The sequence below is a fragment of the Archocentrus centrarchus genome, chromosome 7 (genome assembly GCF_007364275.1).
Source record: "Archocentrus centrarchus isolate MPI-CPG fArcCen1 chromosome 7, fArcCen1, whole genome shotgun sequence".
NCBI lineage: Eukaryota > Metazoa > Chordata > Actinopteri > Cichliformes > Cichlidae > Archocentrus > Archocentrus centrarchus.
In genome coordinates, this window is record NC_044352.1 from 7,557,607 (window position 1) to 7,572,621 (window position 15,015).

General features: G+C 41.1%; 1 protein-coding gene across 2 annotated transcripts in view; it reads right to left on the reverse strand.

Moving 5' to 3' along the window:
- Positions 1-15,015, reverse strand: part of plekhg5b (pleckstrin homology domain containing, family G (with RhoGef domain) member 5b) — an 85,996-nt gene that overhangs the window by 46,243 nt on the left and 24,738 nt on the right. For both annotated transcript variants that reach the window (XM_030733995.1, XM_030733996.1), the window contains exon 2: positions 10,185-10,261. In XM_030733995.1, coding sequence (XP_030589855.1) covers positions 10,185-10,261 — 77 coding nt within the window. The remainder of the gene's footprint in view (positions 1-10,184; positions 10,262-15,015) is intronic.

The following is a 15,015-nucleotide window of genomic DNA, read 5'->3' on the forward strand; positions in this document are numbered from 1 at the left end:
GTTTGGTCAACCGCAAACCCACAAGAAGAAGAAGACGACTGAGCCCTGTAATGGGCTCGACACACGGGGAGCGACAAACGACAGCGACGAATGGGTCGCATCGCCACTGGGGTGAAACCGAACATACGGGACGCGATAGCGACGGCAGCTTTGCGAATCGCGCTCTTACGTCACTCGTCTCCAAGAAATGTGATTGGTTATGAAACTGGAGGGATTTAGACATTTTAAAAGCAGTCCGTGTCAGACACGGCAATAAAGATGAGTCTGAAGATTTTATTTGAACTGACAGAAATCTTGCTGTTAAGTCTCCTCTACAAAAGAAAAAGACAACCTCGCGTTCATCCTATATTAGCACAATAGTCCTCTCTATCCGTCTGTTTAACGTTAGTCTTGCACCAACACGTTCTCATATGGCTGCCTTTTATGTTTAACTCGATAATCACTGCGTGAAGTGTCATATAATATAGGAAAGTCAAACACAGCTAAAACGATGCTTTCCTTCCTGCTGAAAGTGGTTGCAGACTGCAGTGTGTAGCATACTCTTCACTCATTGGTCAGTCAATGAAACTCTTGCTGATTGGTTTAGTGCCACGCGACAGCGACAAAAGTAGAACATTTTCCAACTTTGTTGTGTCGCGTCGCCTGGTCGCGTGTGCACGTCTACGTGTACGAGCTCGAAATTTCACATGCACGAATGTCGCCGGTCGCTTAGCTGGAGGAGGGCAAGCGATTGTCGCCTCATCGCACAAGCTCCATAGGAAATGAATGGAGAGCGAGCGACGTCGCTCCCCATGTGTCGAGCCCCTAATGCAGCTAATGTGAGCGAAACGTTATTTAATGTATCGGATTAAATGTTTTTTATTTCTTTCAGATATCCGATCCAGTAATTTAGGCCAGTATCGGACCGATACCAATACTGAATATCGGATCGGCGCATCTCTACATTGTACCACAGCATAATTTACTGTTTGCTTAAATTCAACACTGTTTGAGATAACATGCAAGTTATTATAATGGGCCATGCTAGCCGAACTAGCCAATTACCGCTAATTATTTTTCTACCAATAATGTTAGAGCGCTAGATAATGTTAGCTAGCTGTATCTAAGCTAATCTGCATAAATCTGGGGAGTTTGTTATCTGCTGATAATATAAGGTAATCTAGAGAAATGCAAGCTAATTCAGCCAGAACATCCCCAGAAGTCTGGATGAAGCTAGCTTTATCCACTAAAGAGCATATTTTACTAGGTTAGCATTTTCCTATGTCTGCTATGATCCCCAAAAACCACGAGAAGGTTGATGCATGAATCAAGCTCTCCAATGTTGAACCTAGTTATAGTCGAGCGTGCACACATCAGTTCCGAGTCCTTCACCACGCAGAAAAATCAAGTAATGTAGGCAACCAAGAAAGAAAGAAAGGTCTCATTTTTCATATTGTATCACAAGCTTTTCAAATATTGGCAATAAAAGTCTTTAATACATGAAAATTGCTTCGGTAGTTTTCAAGTAGACCGATACTGAATCCAAACTTTTAGCAGTGTCGGTGTATTCGTCTCTGAATGTAAAGCATGGAATAAAATGCTGGAATATGACTGGCACACTCATCCTTCCTTTAATAAACTAATTACTACCATCGTTTTCCAGCAGCAAGTTTCATGTTGAAATGCAATTAGGCAACTTTTCCTCAGCTCTTTTAATGTTCAATTCACTCTGGAGTCACCAAAGCATGAGACCACCGTTTCCATCAGTGGGCTCTCATTACTTCATAAAGTAAACTTTCCAAGAACTTAAAGTTTATATAGCTGAGGTCACATTCTTTGACATATTTTCCCAGAAAACTAATTCAAGATGCTAATGTCTAAAGTACAATGCAAGCTGTGAGGAATACTGATGAACAGAATGAGTGTTCTTGTTGAGAAATAAATCACCTTCAACAGCATGCTTTTGAAGATACTGGAAGAACTGCATGAAGTGAAAAAAGGTAAAGAGGGGGGAAAAAAATTTACCCACCAGGATGTTTTCCAAACATTAATGGGAAATTCCTCAAAGACCCAATGAAACAAGAAGAATGAGCAGACGAGGTGGATAGTAAGGATGTGGAGTTCATATGTGCTGAATGACTTTTCAGAAAAAGAACTGTATCCCCTGCAGGCTGAACAATCAACAACAATTAGGCAAGTGGTGATTTGTTAGAGAAAATGTACAGCCCTGTTCAGACGCTGGGTATGCAACACTGCTGGCTTCACCAATCTCATGATGGTGTCCCGTCATTCAGAAGAGTTATTGCACTTGTGGCCACAGTTATTGTCAGTATCATCTTTATTTAAACGTAACCACACTTTTAAAGCTTAGCTCTTTAGCCAGTTTGAGAGGCATCCTGCTGGAAGCAGCCATTAGAAGATGGGTATAATGTGGTTGTAAAGGGATGGACATGGTCAGCAACAATACTCAGGAAGGCTGTGGTGTTTGAAGGATGTTCAGCTGATGCTAGGGGGCCCACAGTGTGCCAAGAAAATATCCCCACACCACCACACTACCAGCAACAGCCTGAACTATTGATACAAGGCAGGATGTATCCATGTTTTCATGTTTTTTTTATGCCAAATTCTGACCCCACCATCTGAATGTCACAGTAGAAATCGAGACTCATCAAATCAGGCAACATTTTTCCAGTCTTCTATTGTCCCAGTTTCCTGTTCTTAGCCGACTGGAGTGGTACCCAATGTGATCTCTTGCTGCTGTAGCCCATCTGCTTCAAGGTTCAACATGTCCATTCACAGATACTTTAATGCATACCTCGGTTGTAATGAATGGTTATTTGAGTTACTGTTGCATTAACAAGCAGTTGAATAGGTGTGCCTAACGAAGTGTCTGGTGAGTGCATTTTCTGGATTAGAAATAACAAAAATGCAACATGGAGCAATGTGTTTGCTGTGCTTGCTTTTTTCCTGAAGACTGCTATATGAAGTTCAGATTCAGACCTGTCCTTTCCTGAACGCAATATGTTACTACGCCTCACAGTAAGACTCCAGTTGTGACTTTTCCAACAAGAACCAGACAGCTCATTCATACTTAAAGCTGACGCATTCAAATGCCATCAGATTAATGAAAGGAGTCCATGTCTGAAAGGGGCTTATGACACCTAAAACCTAATCCATTTTTACCAGGAAATAGCACCTCATTCCCTGCAGCCTCCGGCCTTCCATCACCGATACAAAAAGCAGGCATTCAGCCAAATGAGCGTGTTTACTTAGCAGCCCCGGCAGGTCCCTGTCAGTGTCAGTTAGGTGTGACTTTTCAACCAAACGGATCAGTGGAACAGAAAGGTCAAATCTGTAGATCCACTGTGTCTGTGTTTAGAAAAGAAGAAACATTCATGACAGAATATACTGATAGCTACTAAAAGAAACAATAGACTGAATGAGTCAGCTGCTAGTAATGGGGTGATTCTGTCTAATTATATCACATAAGACTGTGACTAATAAAAATTAATTACCATGAAGCATAAGCAAAGGATTGCTCATAAAACATAAAAGAGTGGGGACAAAGGGGAAAAAAAAAAAAACAGAAGGCAGGCAGAAACACCAGTGATTAAATGAGATGTACGTCATATTTCCATTCTAATGTAGAGCAAATTTAACTGAGCACACATTAAAAAAAACAGAAAATGCATGTTAAATTGACATTCAATGTGTGCAGATATGCGATATAAATAGAAGACGAGAGCTGGTGGTGCTAATTCTCCATCACATGCTTGAGAAGAGGAAGGTGCAATAAATTAATGTGACTATGAGAGGTTCCAATCTTTAAAAACTAAAATGGTGAAAGACAAGATGAAAATATGGCACTTATGTTAGTTTAATGTCATCATTTGAGAGAGGTTCCCATCACCTGATGAGTGAGTACAGAGATAATCCTTCCAGTGGATTTTAAGTGATTCATACATCTTTTTTCAGGTCAAGATGTAATCAACAAATCTATTATCACTTTTATTAATATTTGTCTTAACTTAGAAGTCCCACTGAGATCAAAATCTCATATCAAAAAATAGCAAAGAGAAAGAAAACCCCCCCAACCACACGCCTCCTTAACCGCAGTCTTACTGGATCTTTTATTCAATTACTCAATAATAAATAAAAGCACGCTTTAGTTTCGATCTTCCTTTAAATTAATCCATGTCCTCAGTGCTTAGTAAAACGATGGCATTTCTCCAGACCTGTCAAAACCTTAAGTAACTATTTGAAGGGGGAGTAGCTGGAAACCACTCGATGAGAGGCACAAGCGTACAGAGGTAAGCCGTAAGTGAAACGATGCACGTACAGAGATTGAGGGGGATCCAGCTGACTGAAACATTTGCTCATCCTTTGTGTTTCTGTCAAATTCCACTTTCTACACATTATCCCTGTGCCTCCAGCTGTTTGGACTGGGAGGGGCCCGTTGGCAAGGCAACCCACACCTTACGAGTCATCTTGTCTGGTCCTGTCAGCGCTGAGGGAAGGAGCGAGGGAGGGACATGAAGGAGACCGGTGGGATAGAAGTGCAGCAGGAGGGGGGGTAATAAGCTCCACTTCAGTGGTACCTCAATCCTGGGAGCAAGCTCAGACTAGCAGTGAGTGCTAACCAGCATACACTGAAATGGATCCCACCACCTCAGCCAAGAACTAACTCTGTAATGTTATCTTTCAGCCAGACACCTGCAGACTGATTTCAAATCCCTCTGATTTAAGGAAACCAAAAATATCCAAACACGCCAGCAAAACCCTGTGGAAACATGTGTTGGGCCATCTAAAAATCCTTTCAGAAACCTTTAAAAGCTCTGTTTTTCAATGTGGTGACGGCGCTGAGCTATAGCAGCGCAAGTACAGTGTGACACCTGGTGAGATTTTAGTAAATTATAGCCCAGGTGGACTCATTCAGGTCCCAGCCAGTCACGCTGCGACTAGAAGCGACACAGCCTCGCCAGGGAGCTGATATATAGCAGGAGGAGACTAAAGGCAGGCCTGCCTGGGAATAAAGCTGTTCAAAAAAAAAAAAAGAGCATTACCAGCCTAAGACTCTCTCTCGCTCTCTCTGTGCGTTTGTGTCTGCAGTGTATCCTCTTGCCAAGCCGCTGACATATCAAAGAGATGATTGGGAGTCATTTCAAAAAACTCTTAAAGTGAAATATAAAAGTTTAATGTTTTTTTTTTTTTTTAGTAAAAACTGCTTTCTTTGATGTGTCTAAAATCGGTTTTGTGGGTGGAGTTGGTAAAAGTCGAGGGATATATTTATGTTCAAATTCCTCTGAGAAATATGCTTCTCACTAGTCAGACTGAGTGAGCTTTGGAAGAGAATAAGCAGCAGCAGGCCCGGAGGGTCAGGGCGGCCACGACATGCCCCCTGCTGTTTAAAGCTTGTCACAGACAACACAAGTTCAACTATTGAGCAACAGCCATGAGCACGAGGTCTTCCAGTACACACACAAAATAAAATTTCATGACTCAAATGACTCACTCTTAAAAATTAAAGTATACAGTTACCAGAAATGTTAGAAATTGTGACATCTTGGGTTATACCCTCCTCACTAGAATAGAAATGGCCAGTGTAGGATCAAAGAATGAAGTGCAAGTGTTAAGCAACAAAAATTACACAAGTGGCTCACCTAAAAATACAATCTCTTCCATTAATGTGTTTCATAGGCGTGCGGACTATGATCTGAAGCTTTAAACCAAGCATCCTGTTAGTCACCACGTCCAGTGAATCGAAGTTAGCCTCAAGTGACAAAAAGCAGAGAGCTGGTGGAGTTATTTTCAAAACACATGTAAAGTAGTTTTGAAGGATGAAATTAGCTGCTAATTAGCTTAAAAAAAAATTATATCCCAGGCTGTAAAGATAATCTCTGCTCTAAAGTCAACATGAACATGGGAGTCTACAGGTTTGATCTGGTTTGGAGCTAGCCATTGGAGGGTTGTGGTGTTAGCACAAGTGTGTTAATTAACTAATTAATTAATCCAATTATGTTTATATAAAGACTTTTAATAACATCTAAAGTCACATTTAATCAAGCTGAGCTGTCAGAAGAAGGTGATAATTGAGACAGAACGCAAATAAGAGTCACTGTATATATTGTTACCTAAAACAAGGTAAAAAGATTGTACACCCTGTATCTGCTCTCAGCCTGCTCCCTTCCTCCCGTCTGTCCCAGTCCACACTGGGACACAAGTCCTTCCTTAATCTCCTTACATAATAACGTCAAGCCTGACCCTGACCAAGGAGAAAGCCTTCTGCCTCATTTACAACTGCACACAAATCCTAAAAACAGGACAGAATGTGTCGCGCAAGAGAGGCCAGACAGTCTAAAGTGATTTTGTCTTTAAGGAAAAGTGGAAAACTAGTGTGGGGAGAAGGGAAAGACAGTGAGGATGGCTCAGGTTAAGCACTTTGCTTCTCTTTTCTTTCCCCCACTTCATTATTCTCAGTTGCCATGGAGAAAAACTATATATAACTCGTCTCTCTTCCCCCCCCGTCTCTCTAGAGGGCTGCCTGAATTCAAAATCTTTTCTCTCTGTCATCTTCCTTTTCCATTGTTTCCACAGAGAGGACAGCAGGAGACAACATCTCAATTCAATGGGAAATCTGTCTAATGCCCAGCTCTAGTGGTAGGAGGGAGACGTCAGGGCAGAGCAGACAAACCAAAACAACCCAGAGCGACCGACCAACCGGCCAGACACTATGGCGGTTTCCCTTGGTCTTCTGGCCAGACTCCCATTTTCAGAAACCAGCAGCTTCAAAGGAATAATTCATTTCACAGTCTGGTGGCCAGACACAGAGCCCCAAGACTCACGCCACTTTTAACACCTAAAAGAAGAAAAGCAGCTTTGCCACTCTGCTTCACCTTTCACAGTGCTGTAATACAACACAAGAGACACAAAATTTTGTCAGGCTGAATCTGACGAGGCTGAAACGCTCAGGGGGACCAACAGGAGTTCGTCAGGATGTGTGCCTTTTCATTATAAAACGGTTTCATTTCTAGTTTCTGCTCAAGCCCAAGTTTAAGACACTGGACATATCTTGCAAATTACTACATCGTTTTTTTTTTAGCTTCACTCATAATGCCACACAAAAGCTTTTACTTATTTGACGTCTCTATTAGTACGCCAGGGTTCCTTCCAAAACCCAGTAAGACTTACTGTGGCAAAAAATAAAATCATTCCAGGTTAACTATGGTTACGTTTAGGCACAAAAAATATATACTTGGTTCAGGTTGAGGAATGTTCATGGTCTGAGTTAAAATAAGTACTTGTTAAAGATGGGGAAATGTGTGGCGGTTAAAATTACCGGTTTGTTAATGTTAGAGGACCTTCGTCATCATGGTTAAAATAAGAGCCTCTTGGTGAAGGTTAGAAAAAAAACAACCATTATCGTTATGGTTTAGAGAAACCAATCTGACTGTCAGAAGGAAGTGGAATGCAAACAGCGGTCAGACTAACACATGGTGATGATCCATCCCTCCACCCCAAGAAATTCCTTTTCTGCGGGGGTGTAACATGGAACTAATTTTTGTTTTGGTATCAATGGATCAGACTCATAATTCCTATGACCACAATAACTTCTTCAGTAATACACTCATTCACTTGCTAGTCAAGACTTCATCACTAACAATGAGACCACTCCTGTCCATTTCTCTATTACCGGTGTATGGCTACATCTACAGCATGAGCATGACAGAAAAACTCGACGCCAACTTTGCTCCGTCCAAAGGAAACAAGAATGCACCTGTCCGGCTCATTACACTGGTCAACAAAAAAAACCCAAAAACCTTTTTGTCTGCTACCTGAGGAAAAACAACTGATTTTTACTAATTTGAGTATGCTGATTCCAAATATGCAAACAGAATTTCTCTAGCACGTCAAGATCATGAGTTACATAACTAATAAATGCCAATCGCCAAACTCGACATCAATGATTTTATTAGAAAAAGTACACCATGAACATACAACTGGTGAAAAAAAAGACACATACAGTCTAACTAATACTGCCTAAACAGTTCAAAAGTGTGACAAAACACCTGCTCTTGCGCTTCACAGAACTTTCACGCTGTAGAAACCAGCAGTAGTCACCCATCATGTTTGTGTTATAGTGCCCCTGGTACCTGGTCTCCATTTCAGAGATATCTTGATGGAACCTTTCACCATGCTCATCGCTCACATCACCCAAACTGGGTGGAAAGAAGTCAAGATGAGAGTGAAAGAAGTGAATCTTAAGTGACATTCTGCAACCCGAGCATTTAAATGTGGCTTTGTGGTTGCCCACGAAATTCTGTAACACCTGAACAAATGATTCCTATGCTCTTAGTTCAAGGGGTTTGAGCTTAGACTGAAAGTCTTTGTCTCTAATAAGTTCACAGACTTGGGGTCCATCAAAGATCCCAGCTTTAAGCTTGGCATCACTTTGTACTTGCCCCAGAAACACTATTCCATCACTTGATGTAGCACTAAAACTTCTACTGACAGATCAAAGCAGTCACTATAAGAAATTGCAAATTTCTGGCATTATTGATCCTCAATATTGGCAGTTAAATTTTAGTTGACTGAATTTTAATGACCATATTTGGATTCAGCACCCCCAAATCACCTAAATTATTGCTAAATTCTGTTCAAATTCAAAATTAGAAAATCTTAGCACGCTCTACATTTGCGTGAGGAGCGCCAGTACAGCAATACATTAGCTAAATACTGACATGTGCATAACTCAAGAACCTGACGTGCTAGAGAAATTCTGATTATAGATTTGGAATCAGCATACTTGAAAAGCCTTTTATCAGGTATTTTTCTCCAGGTAGCAAAATCGTTGTTGACCAGTATTAATTAACCATTTGATGCACAATCAATACAATAAATAATGAGTATAAACATTTGTTTTAGAGGCTATAGTGCCTGAGTGTTTTTGGTCTTGACAGACCATAGACTGATAGTCATAGCCACTGTGATGTTACTTATTGGTTAGGGAAATTCTGTTGAGAAGCATCCCGCTGAGTGTTTTCCTTGTTGCCATCTTTCTGCACATTCACAGGGTAGCCTTTTGACTGACTATGTCAGGTATCCTGTTTTATGGTCCTTTTTTACTCTAAGACCACCATAAATTACAAAATGAACATCATGTTGCATTCAGTAGGACATGAAACTAGCAAGTAAGTACATCACCTCATTAATAAAATGTTTACTGAAGTTATAAAGTTAGGGAGACGACAACTAATCTCCCACAGATTCACATAGTTTTGATTTTTTGGGGAACCAGAGGAATCAGCTCTGCTTGATATCAAAATAATGCAGGTTAAAGGCACTTCTGCACTGGCTTCTTGGCATCTTTTTAGTCATATTTTTGTCTCAAACTCCTACCCCCCAAAAATAAGCATATTAACTATAAACTGTTCCTTAAAGTGAGACTTTAAATCTAGTCAAGGTGCAGGGGTGCAAAATCATCAGGGGTGAAAAAGATGACCTAGATGGACACCCCTGAAGGTACCAAATAGGGAAGGCAGTTGGACTCCATGGAAAAAAAGTGTAAACACCTAATGTTCCAAATAAATCATGATAGCTATTGTTAGCTAAATCAATGCAGCTCAATACAGTCTCATGGCAAGTTGACAAATTATCATGACTCCTCATGTATTCACTTGTGTTTGTGGACATTTCCCACCATTATCTTCATGACCCTGATTAAAGTGTGGCAGTCAGAGGGGTTAGCACTAGCATGAATCATTGCTCCTACGACACCAGGTCCAAGTTCATCAGGGGATAGATTTTTACATCTGAACTGCATTATTTTAATGAACTACATTATCATAAACTCTACTACTGCCCCATGTTTTGCCATATCGTCATATCTGGAAATTAGGGTTCTCAGGTTCATATGTAAAAATGTACATGGATCGTGTGTTTGGTAGCTGGCAATGGTGAAGTCCATTTAATGTAAGGAACAAATACTATGGTTCTTTGCATTCTCACACACAGCTCCTCCTGGTAATGTCTAAAAAATCTACAGTTTGGAGTATGAAAACAGCATTCCCTGCACCCTGTCCTCACAGACTTGGAGCTCCCCCAGTTAGTTTTTGGATTTACACTAATAACCACTCCATGACATTTGACCCCCACTCTTGTCAGTGAAATCTGTCCATGCACAGACTTTCAAGTCTTGAGGATCTTACCTTAGAAGCCCTCCGCCGCTCAGGACACTCAGGATGCTGGCACACCACTCCATCCTCCTCCTGGACAGGTTTCTCATCTGAAACAGAACACACAGGTCAATTTGACTTCTCTCTGTATCACTAAAGCACCAAACCAGGCACCCAGCCAGCAGCATGTCCATTAACACACCTTTCTTGGTAAAGCTGTAAAACCTTACTGAAGACAGCAAGACTAAAAGTCACTGCCTGTGCTTACATAAGGACGAAGTGACTATGAGCACAAGAAACACTCTCACACAGAAAAGAAAAGGAAAAAAAAAGGAGAGAATTTTGGCTGCAGACATTTCATGAAGGAAAGGTAAACAGAGGGAAGCGGGTGGGGTGTGTTTTCAGGAGGAGATCAGAGAGAAATGACAGGAACAGACAGGAAGAAAATGGAGCAAATGAGAGGAAGCCCCAGTCTGGGTTTTGTACAAAAGTGCACTCATCACGCTCTCTGCACTCTGCTGCACAATAACAAATCACTGTTGTCAAATAAACTCCTAAAATCGACTTACTAGCTGGCTATCGCTACACTGGGGGGGGGGGGGGGGGGGGGGGGGGGGGTTTACAGTGTTTACATCCACATCTCCGACATGTACACACATGATAAAGATATCATAACAGAAGCCCTGAGCACACCAATATTTATCTGACCATTTAATGAGAAAAACAGAAGAGGAGAAAGTAAAAGCCAGGAGGGGAAGCAGGAGGAGCCTCGCTGCAAAAGGTCTCCAATTTCCACGCATGACAGGACTTTGTAGTAAAACCTTTCACTAATAACCCGTTCACTATAGTCACACCAATAAAATATCATCGTTAAATAGAGGAGGATTGCTGCTAGAAAATGAAGTCGCTCAGTGGCTGAACTTTAAGGCCAAATTAAAAACAATTTATCACCACAGAAAAGAGGTCATGCTCAGAGCTTGCAGATGGAATCAAGTCACCTTGAGTCATCCACTTGGCTACAGCTACACAGACAGGTCAAGAGTTCTGGTGGGGAAGAGGGAACAACATTGTAATTGGTGCATACCACCGAGCCCAAGGTTTCCCCGCTGAGAAGTGAAGGGTCAACCTGTCTGCAGTCAATTTGCTCAATAGTGGACTCGGAGTTTACAGCCATGTTAGCGATTTGGTGAGATGTTCCTGAGACAAAGCAGTGCTTAGGGCAAAATGCTCATGTCTGTGTGTCATGTGTCAGTCAACTTCTTAGCATGTTAGCGTGCAAAGACTTAATAAGAAAAGAGATGTGCAACAAAGGGCCCCCTACCTGAAATTAAATGGTGACTGCTGTAGTTTTATGTACTATATTCCTTAAAAGATAAAGCTAACAAGGATACATTATAATGCAGTCCTGATGATGCCAATTCACCTTAATAGCTGAAAAAATACTCATCAATAATTTTGATGTTGAATGAGTAAGCCGAACACCATCGCTATCCTTGAAGCCATTTAAGTGATACAGCTCAGGCAGAGTCTGTTTTGTCAAGCTTCCACCATCTTCCGGGAAAAGAAAAAAATGAGGGAAAAAAAGGCTTCTCCTGTGTGTCTGCAGTGCTGGGAGCAGGCCGAGACGCGCTCTCAGCTCCGACAGTGGCCTCTGCCAGCGGGCCTCAGGCTAATGGTTCCCTCAGGGTTTACAAGCAGCAGGCTGCAGAGGGAGCCTCCAGCTTTTATGGAGAGTTTCCCCAAAGAGGTAGAACCATCTTTACCACAGCGAGACTTCAGTTTTCCACAAAACAAATGTTACTTGGCCTCATCAGTGTGATCTCAGGCGTCATCACAGGGAGGTGGAAGGGTAAACACGCAAAATCCAGAGTCGATCTAAACATTTGGAGACATCAACCTCCTGTTGTCCAAGCCCAACTTAAGGGAAAGTATTTATACCTGTTTTGAATTACATAATTTTAAGTCAAAGAAGCTGTTCCTAGTGAAAAACCCAGCTTTCACCCTGACTGCAGTTCCTCTACATGGGGTTTAATGTCTTAACATCATTTCACAGCCTGTGAATGTATTCTTCTTGGTTTAACTGTGCCAGCTTCAAAAGTCATCTTTTGGCCACAGCTTCCAGCTCCACCAGTGAAAAAGGTCCAAAAAACAAAAGTCCACTGTATTTTATCTGCTCAGCACCAACCAGCATACTGAAGCCATTTTCACACACACGAACTCCAGACAATGTCAGGAAAATCAGGTGGGAACGCTGTCCAAAATTATCTCTCAACACGTGTAGCGGAAAACAAACATACATATTTGGTTTACGCAAAGGACACATGATGCCAACTTGCTCAGCAGGCATCATGACAAAAACCTGGGCTACTCCACCATGGGTGCAAAGAACATAACACTGACTTTGTGCACAGGTCCTGCCAGGTTAGAGACTAAGTTTAAACATGCAAATCAACTGGGAAATGTGTGGGAAAGTCTGGGCTGCAATGCATATGTAGGGTTTCACTCAGGGTTTTTAGACCCAGTGGATGTGACAGAAAGTTGTGCGGTAAAGGGGGAAAAAATTAAAATTTATGCTGCAGATAACGAATGTTGCACTATCCACTTGCTATAATGCTAACTGTTAATTGTGCAGTGTTGTTGCATACGTGCACCTCTGCACACAAGAGAGGGAGAGGAGACAGACAGACAGTGAAGTTTATTTCCCCCTTTCCAGCATGAAGAGAAATTCCCTGTTTAAAGTATATACACCAGTGGTAGCACACCAAATTATATTTAACCTGGTTTACATGTAGAGATAAATTACAGTACTTTGCAAAACTATTGAGCCATCCCTCGTTTCTTTATATTTTGCTTCCAAGAAGCCAGACCTTATTATATATTTTTAAAGTGGTCACTGACCTACGAATCATTCAAGAATTTAAAAAAGGCACCTAACTCAAAGAATGAAGCAGTGTTGTGTTGACACATAACAAAACTTAGCAAAGAACCAATTTTAAATTGTGTCTTTAGGCACTTTGTTACTAGTTGTTACTTTGTTACTGTTTGTTACTACTATAAAATTTGTATTTTTGCACCAACAAGGTAATTCTCAAAGAGCTATTAGCTGAAAACTTAGCACATCTTGGCATGGTGTGCAGCATGAAACGTGCAGGTGTAAGCGTGGCCTTAAAAAGTTTGAGACAAGTGGAGAACAAAAAAAAAAAAAAAAAACCAGTGGCAGGTCTTATACTGCAGTGCAAAAGGCTTATGAAAAAAAAGTCATTGAATTACTGTATTTTAGAGTAATAATGCTTGCAGAAATGTTGGCAAAGCTGTGACGAAAGGCAAGTTTCTTGAATTTATACAACTAATCTTTCTTATAACATTATCACAACAGAAGCACCACTGATGAATGTGGCTTCATTGATTGTGTTGTCTTGCATTCATTTTGACCCATAACATCAAATTAATTTTACTGCTAAGCTCAGCCTACTTCCTTATGAATTGACTATCATTTCTTTTATTGTACAATCACACCATTATGTGCTAAACCTCCATCTTCTCTCCTACTTGCTCATATCTTGCTGACTCTCCCTCTTTCTCTCTCTGATGAACTGGAATTTCTGAACTCAGCACTGCTGATTAAGCCAAAAGCAAACACAAGCACACACACCATACACGAACACACGTGACAGCAGACAATGAGCTTGCACACTAAAGAGACAGGAGTGCATCCCATCCACGCAGCTCCCAGCCAGCCTGCTCGCAACAGAGACAGTGCCCAAGGCAAAGACACATTAGGCACCCAAACTAGCACCATAAACAAGCCAAAAACAGCCAAGGCCAGATTAAATCATGCAAGCTAATCTGCCTTTCCTCATTCTGTAAGCATGATGCATCTATGAACAAGGCTTTACAGTGGGGGAAATAAGTATTTGATTCCGAAGCAAAACATAACTTAGTACTTGGTGGAGAAACCCTTGTTGGCACACACAGCAGTAAGACGTTTCTTGTAGTCTGTCGCCAGGTTCGCCAGGTTTCACAAGTTTACTTTATTTATAAAATAAATTATGAATCATTTGGAGAAGATATAAACTGATAAGAATAATCAATGGTTGCAGACCTGAAGTTTTGACTGGCTTTTTGTTTAGGGATAAAGAAGAGCACATTAGACATTTACTGTATATGAACAGTCAGGCTGGCCAAGTATATCAGCTACTATTTATTTATTTTTCACAAAACACATTAAACCATATTACCATTAGCACAATGAGAGCCTACACAGCTGCACTGCCACAGGCTGTCACTCTGCCATCTGGTACACCACTGACTCACACACAGAAACTGATCTCAGAGCAGTGCTGTTCTTGTTTTGCACTGCAGAGCTCATTAGCCCCCAGTGATGCAAGTATGGCTGGAAATGTATAAGATCATTCTAACTTAACCCTGTTTGGCTGCTTAGCTTACCTTCTTGATACTTTCCCCCCTACACTGCACTGTTATAATGAGAATCGAGCGATGAATTTTAAAAAATAAAGCTATTATATACATTTTTTCCAATTCCATTAAAGAACAGCACAGATCACTGGAGAACTGGCTAACACACAACAGGGAGATACCATCAGCATACCTGCCAGTTGAAAACAGTGATTATATTTATTATAGATTTAGCTGTTCCATCTGTTACAGTTTTTTTTTAATTATATTGCATCTTTAATGCAGGTTAGTGCAGTTCAAAAATGCTTCACACCTGATAATTAGAAACATCCTTTCTCAGAGTGATGCTGAAAAGCTAATTCATGCATTTATTACTTCTAGGGTGGACTATTGTAATTCATTATTATCAGGCTGTCCTAAAAGCTCCCTGAAAAGCCTTCAGCTGATC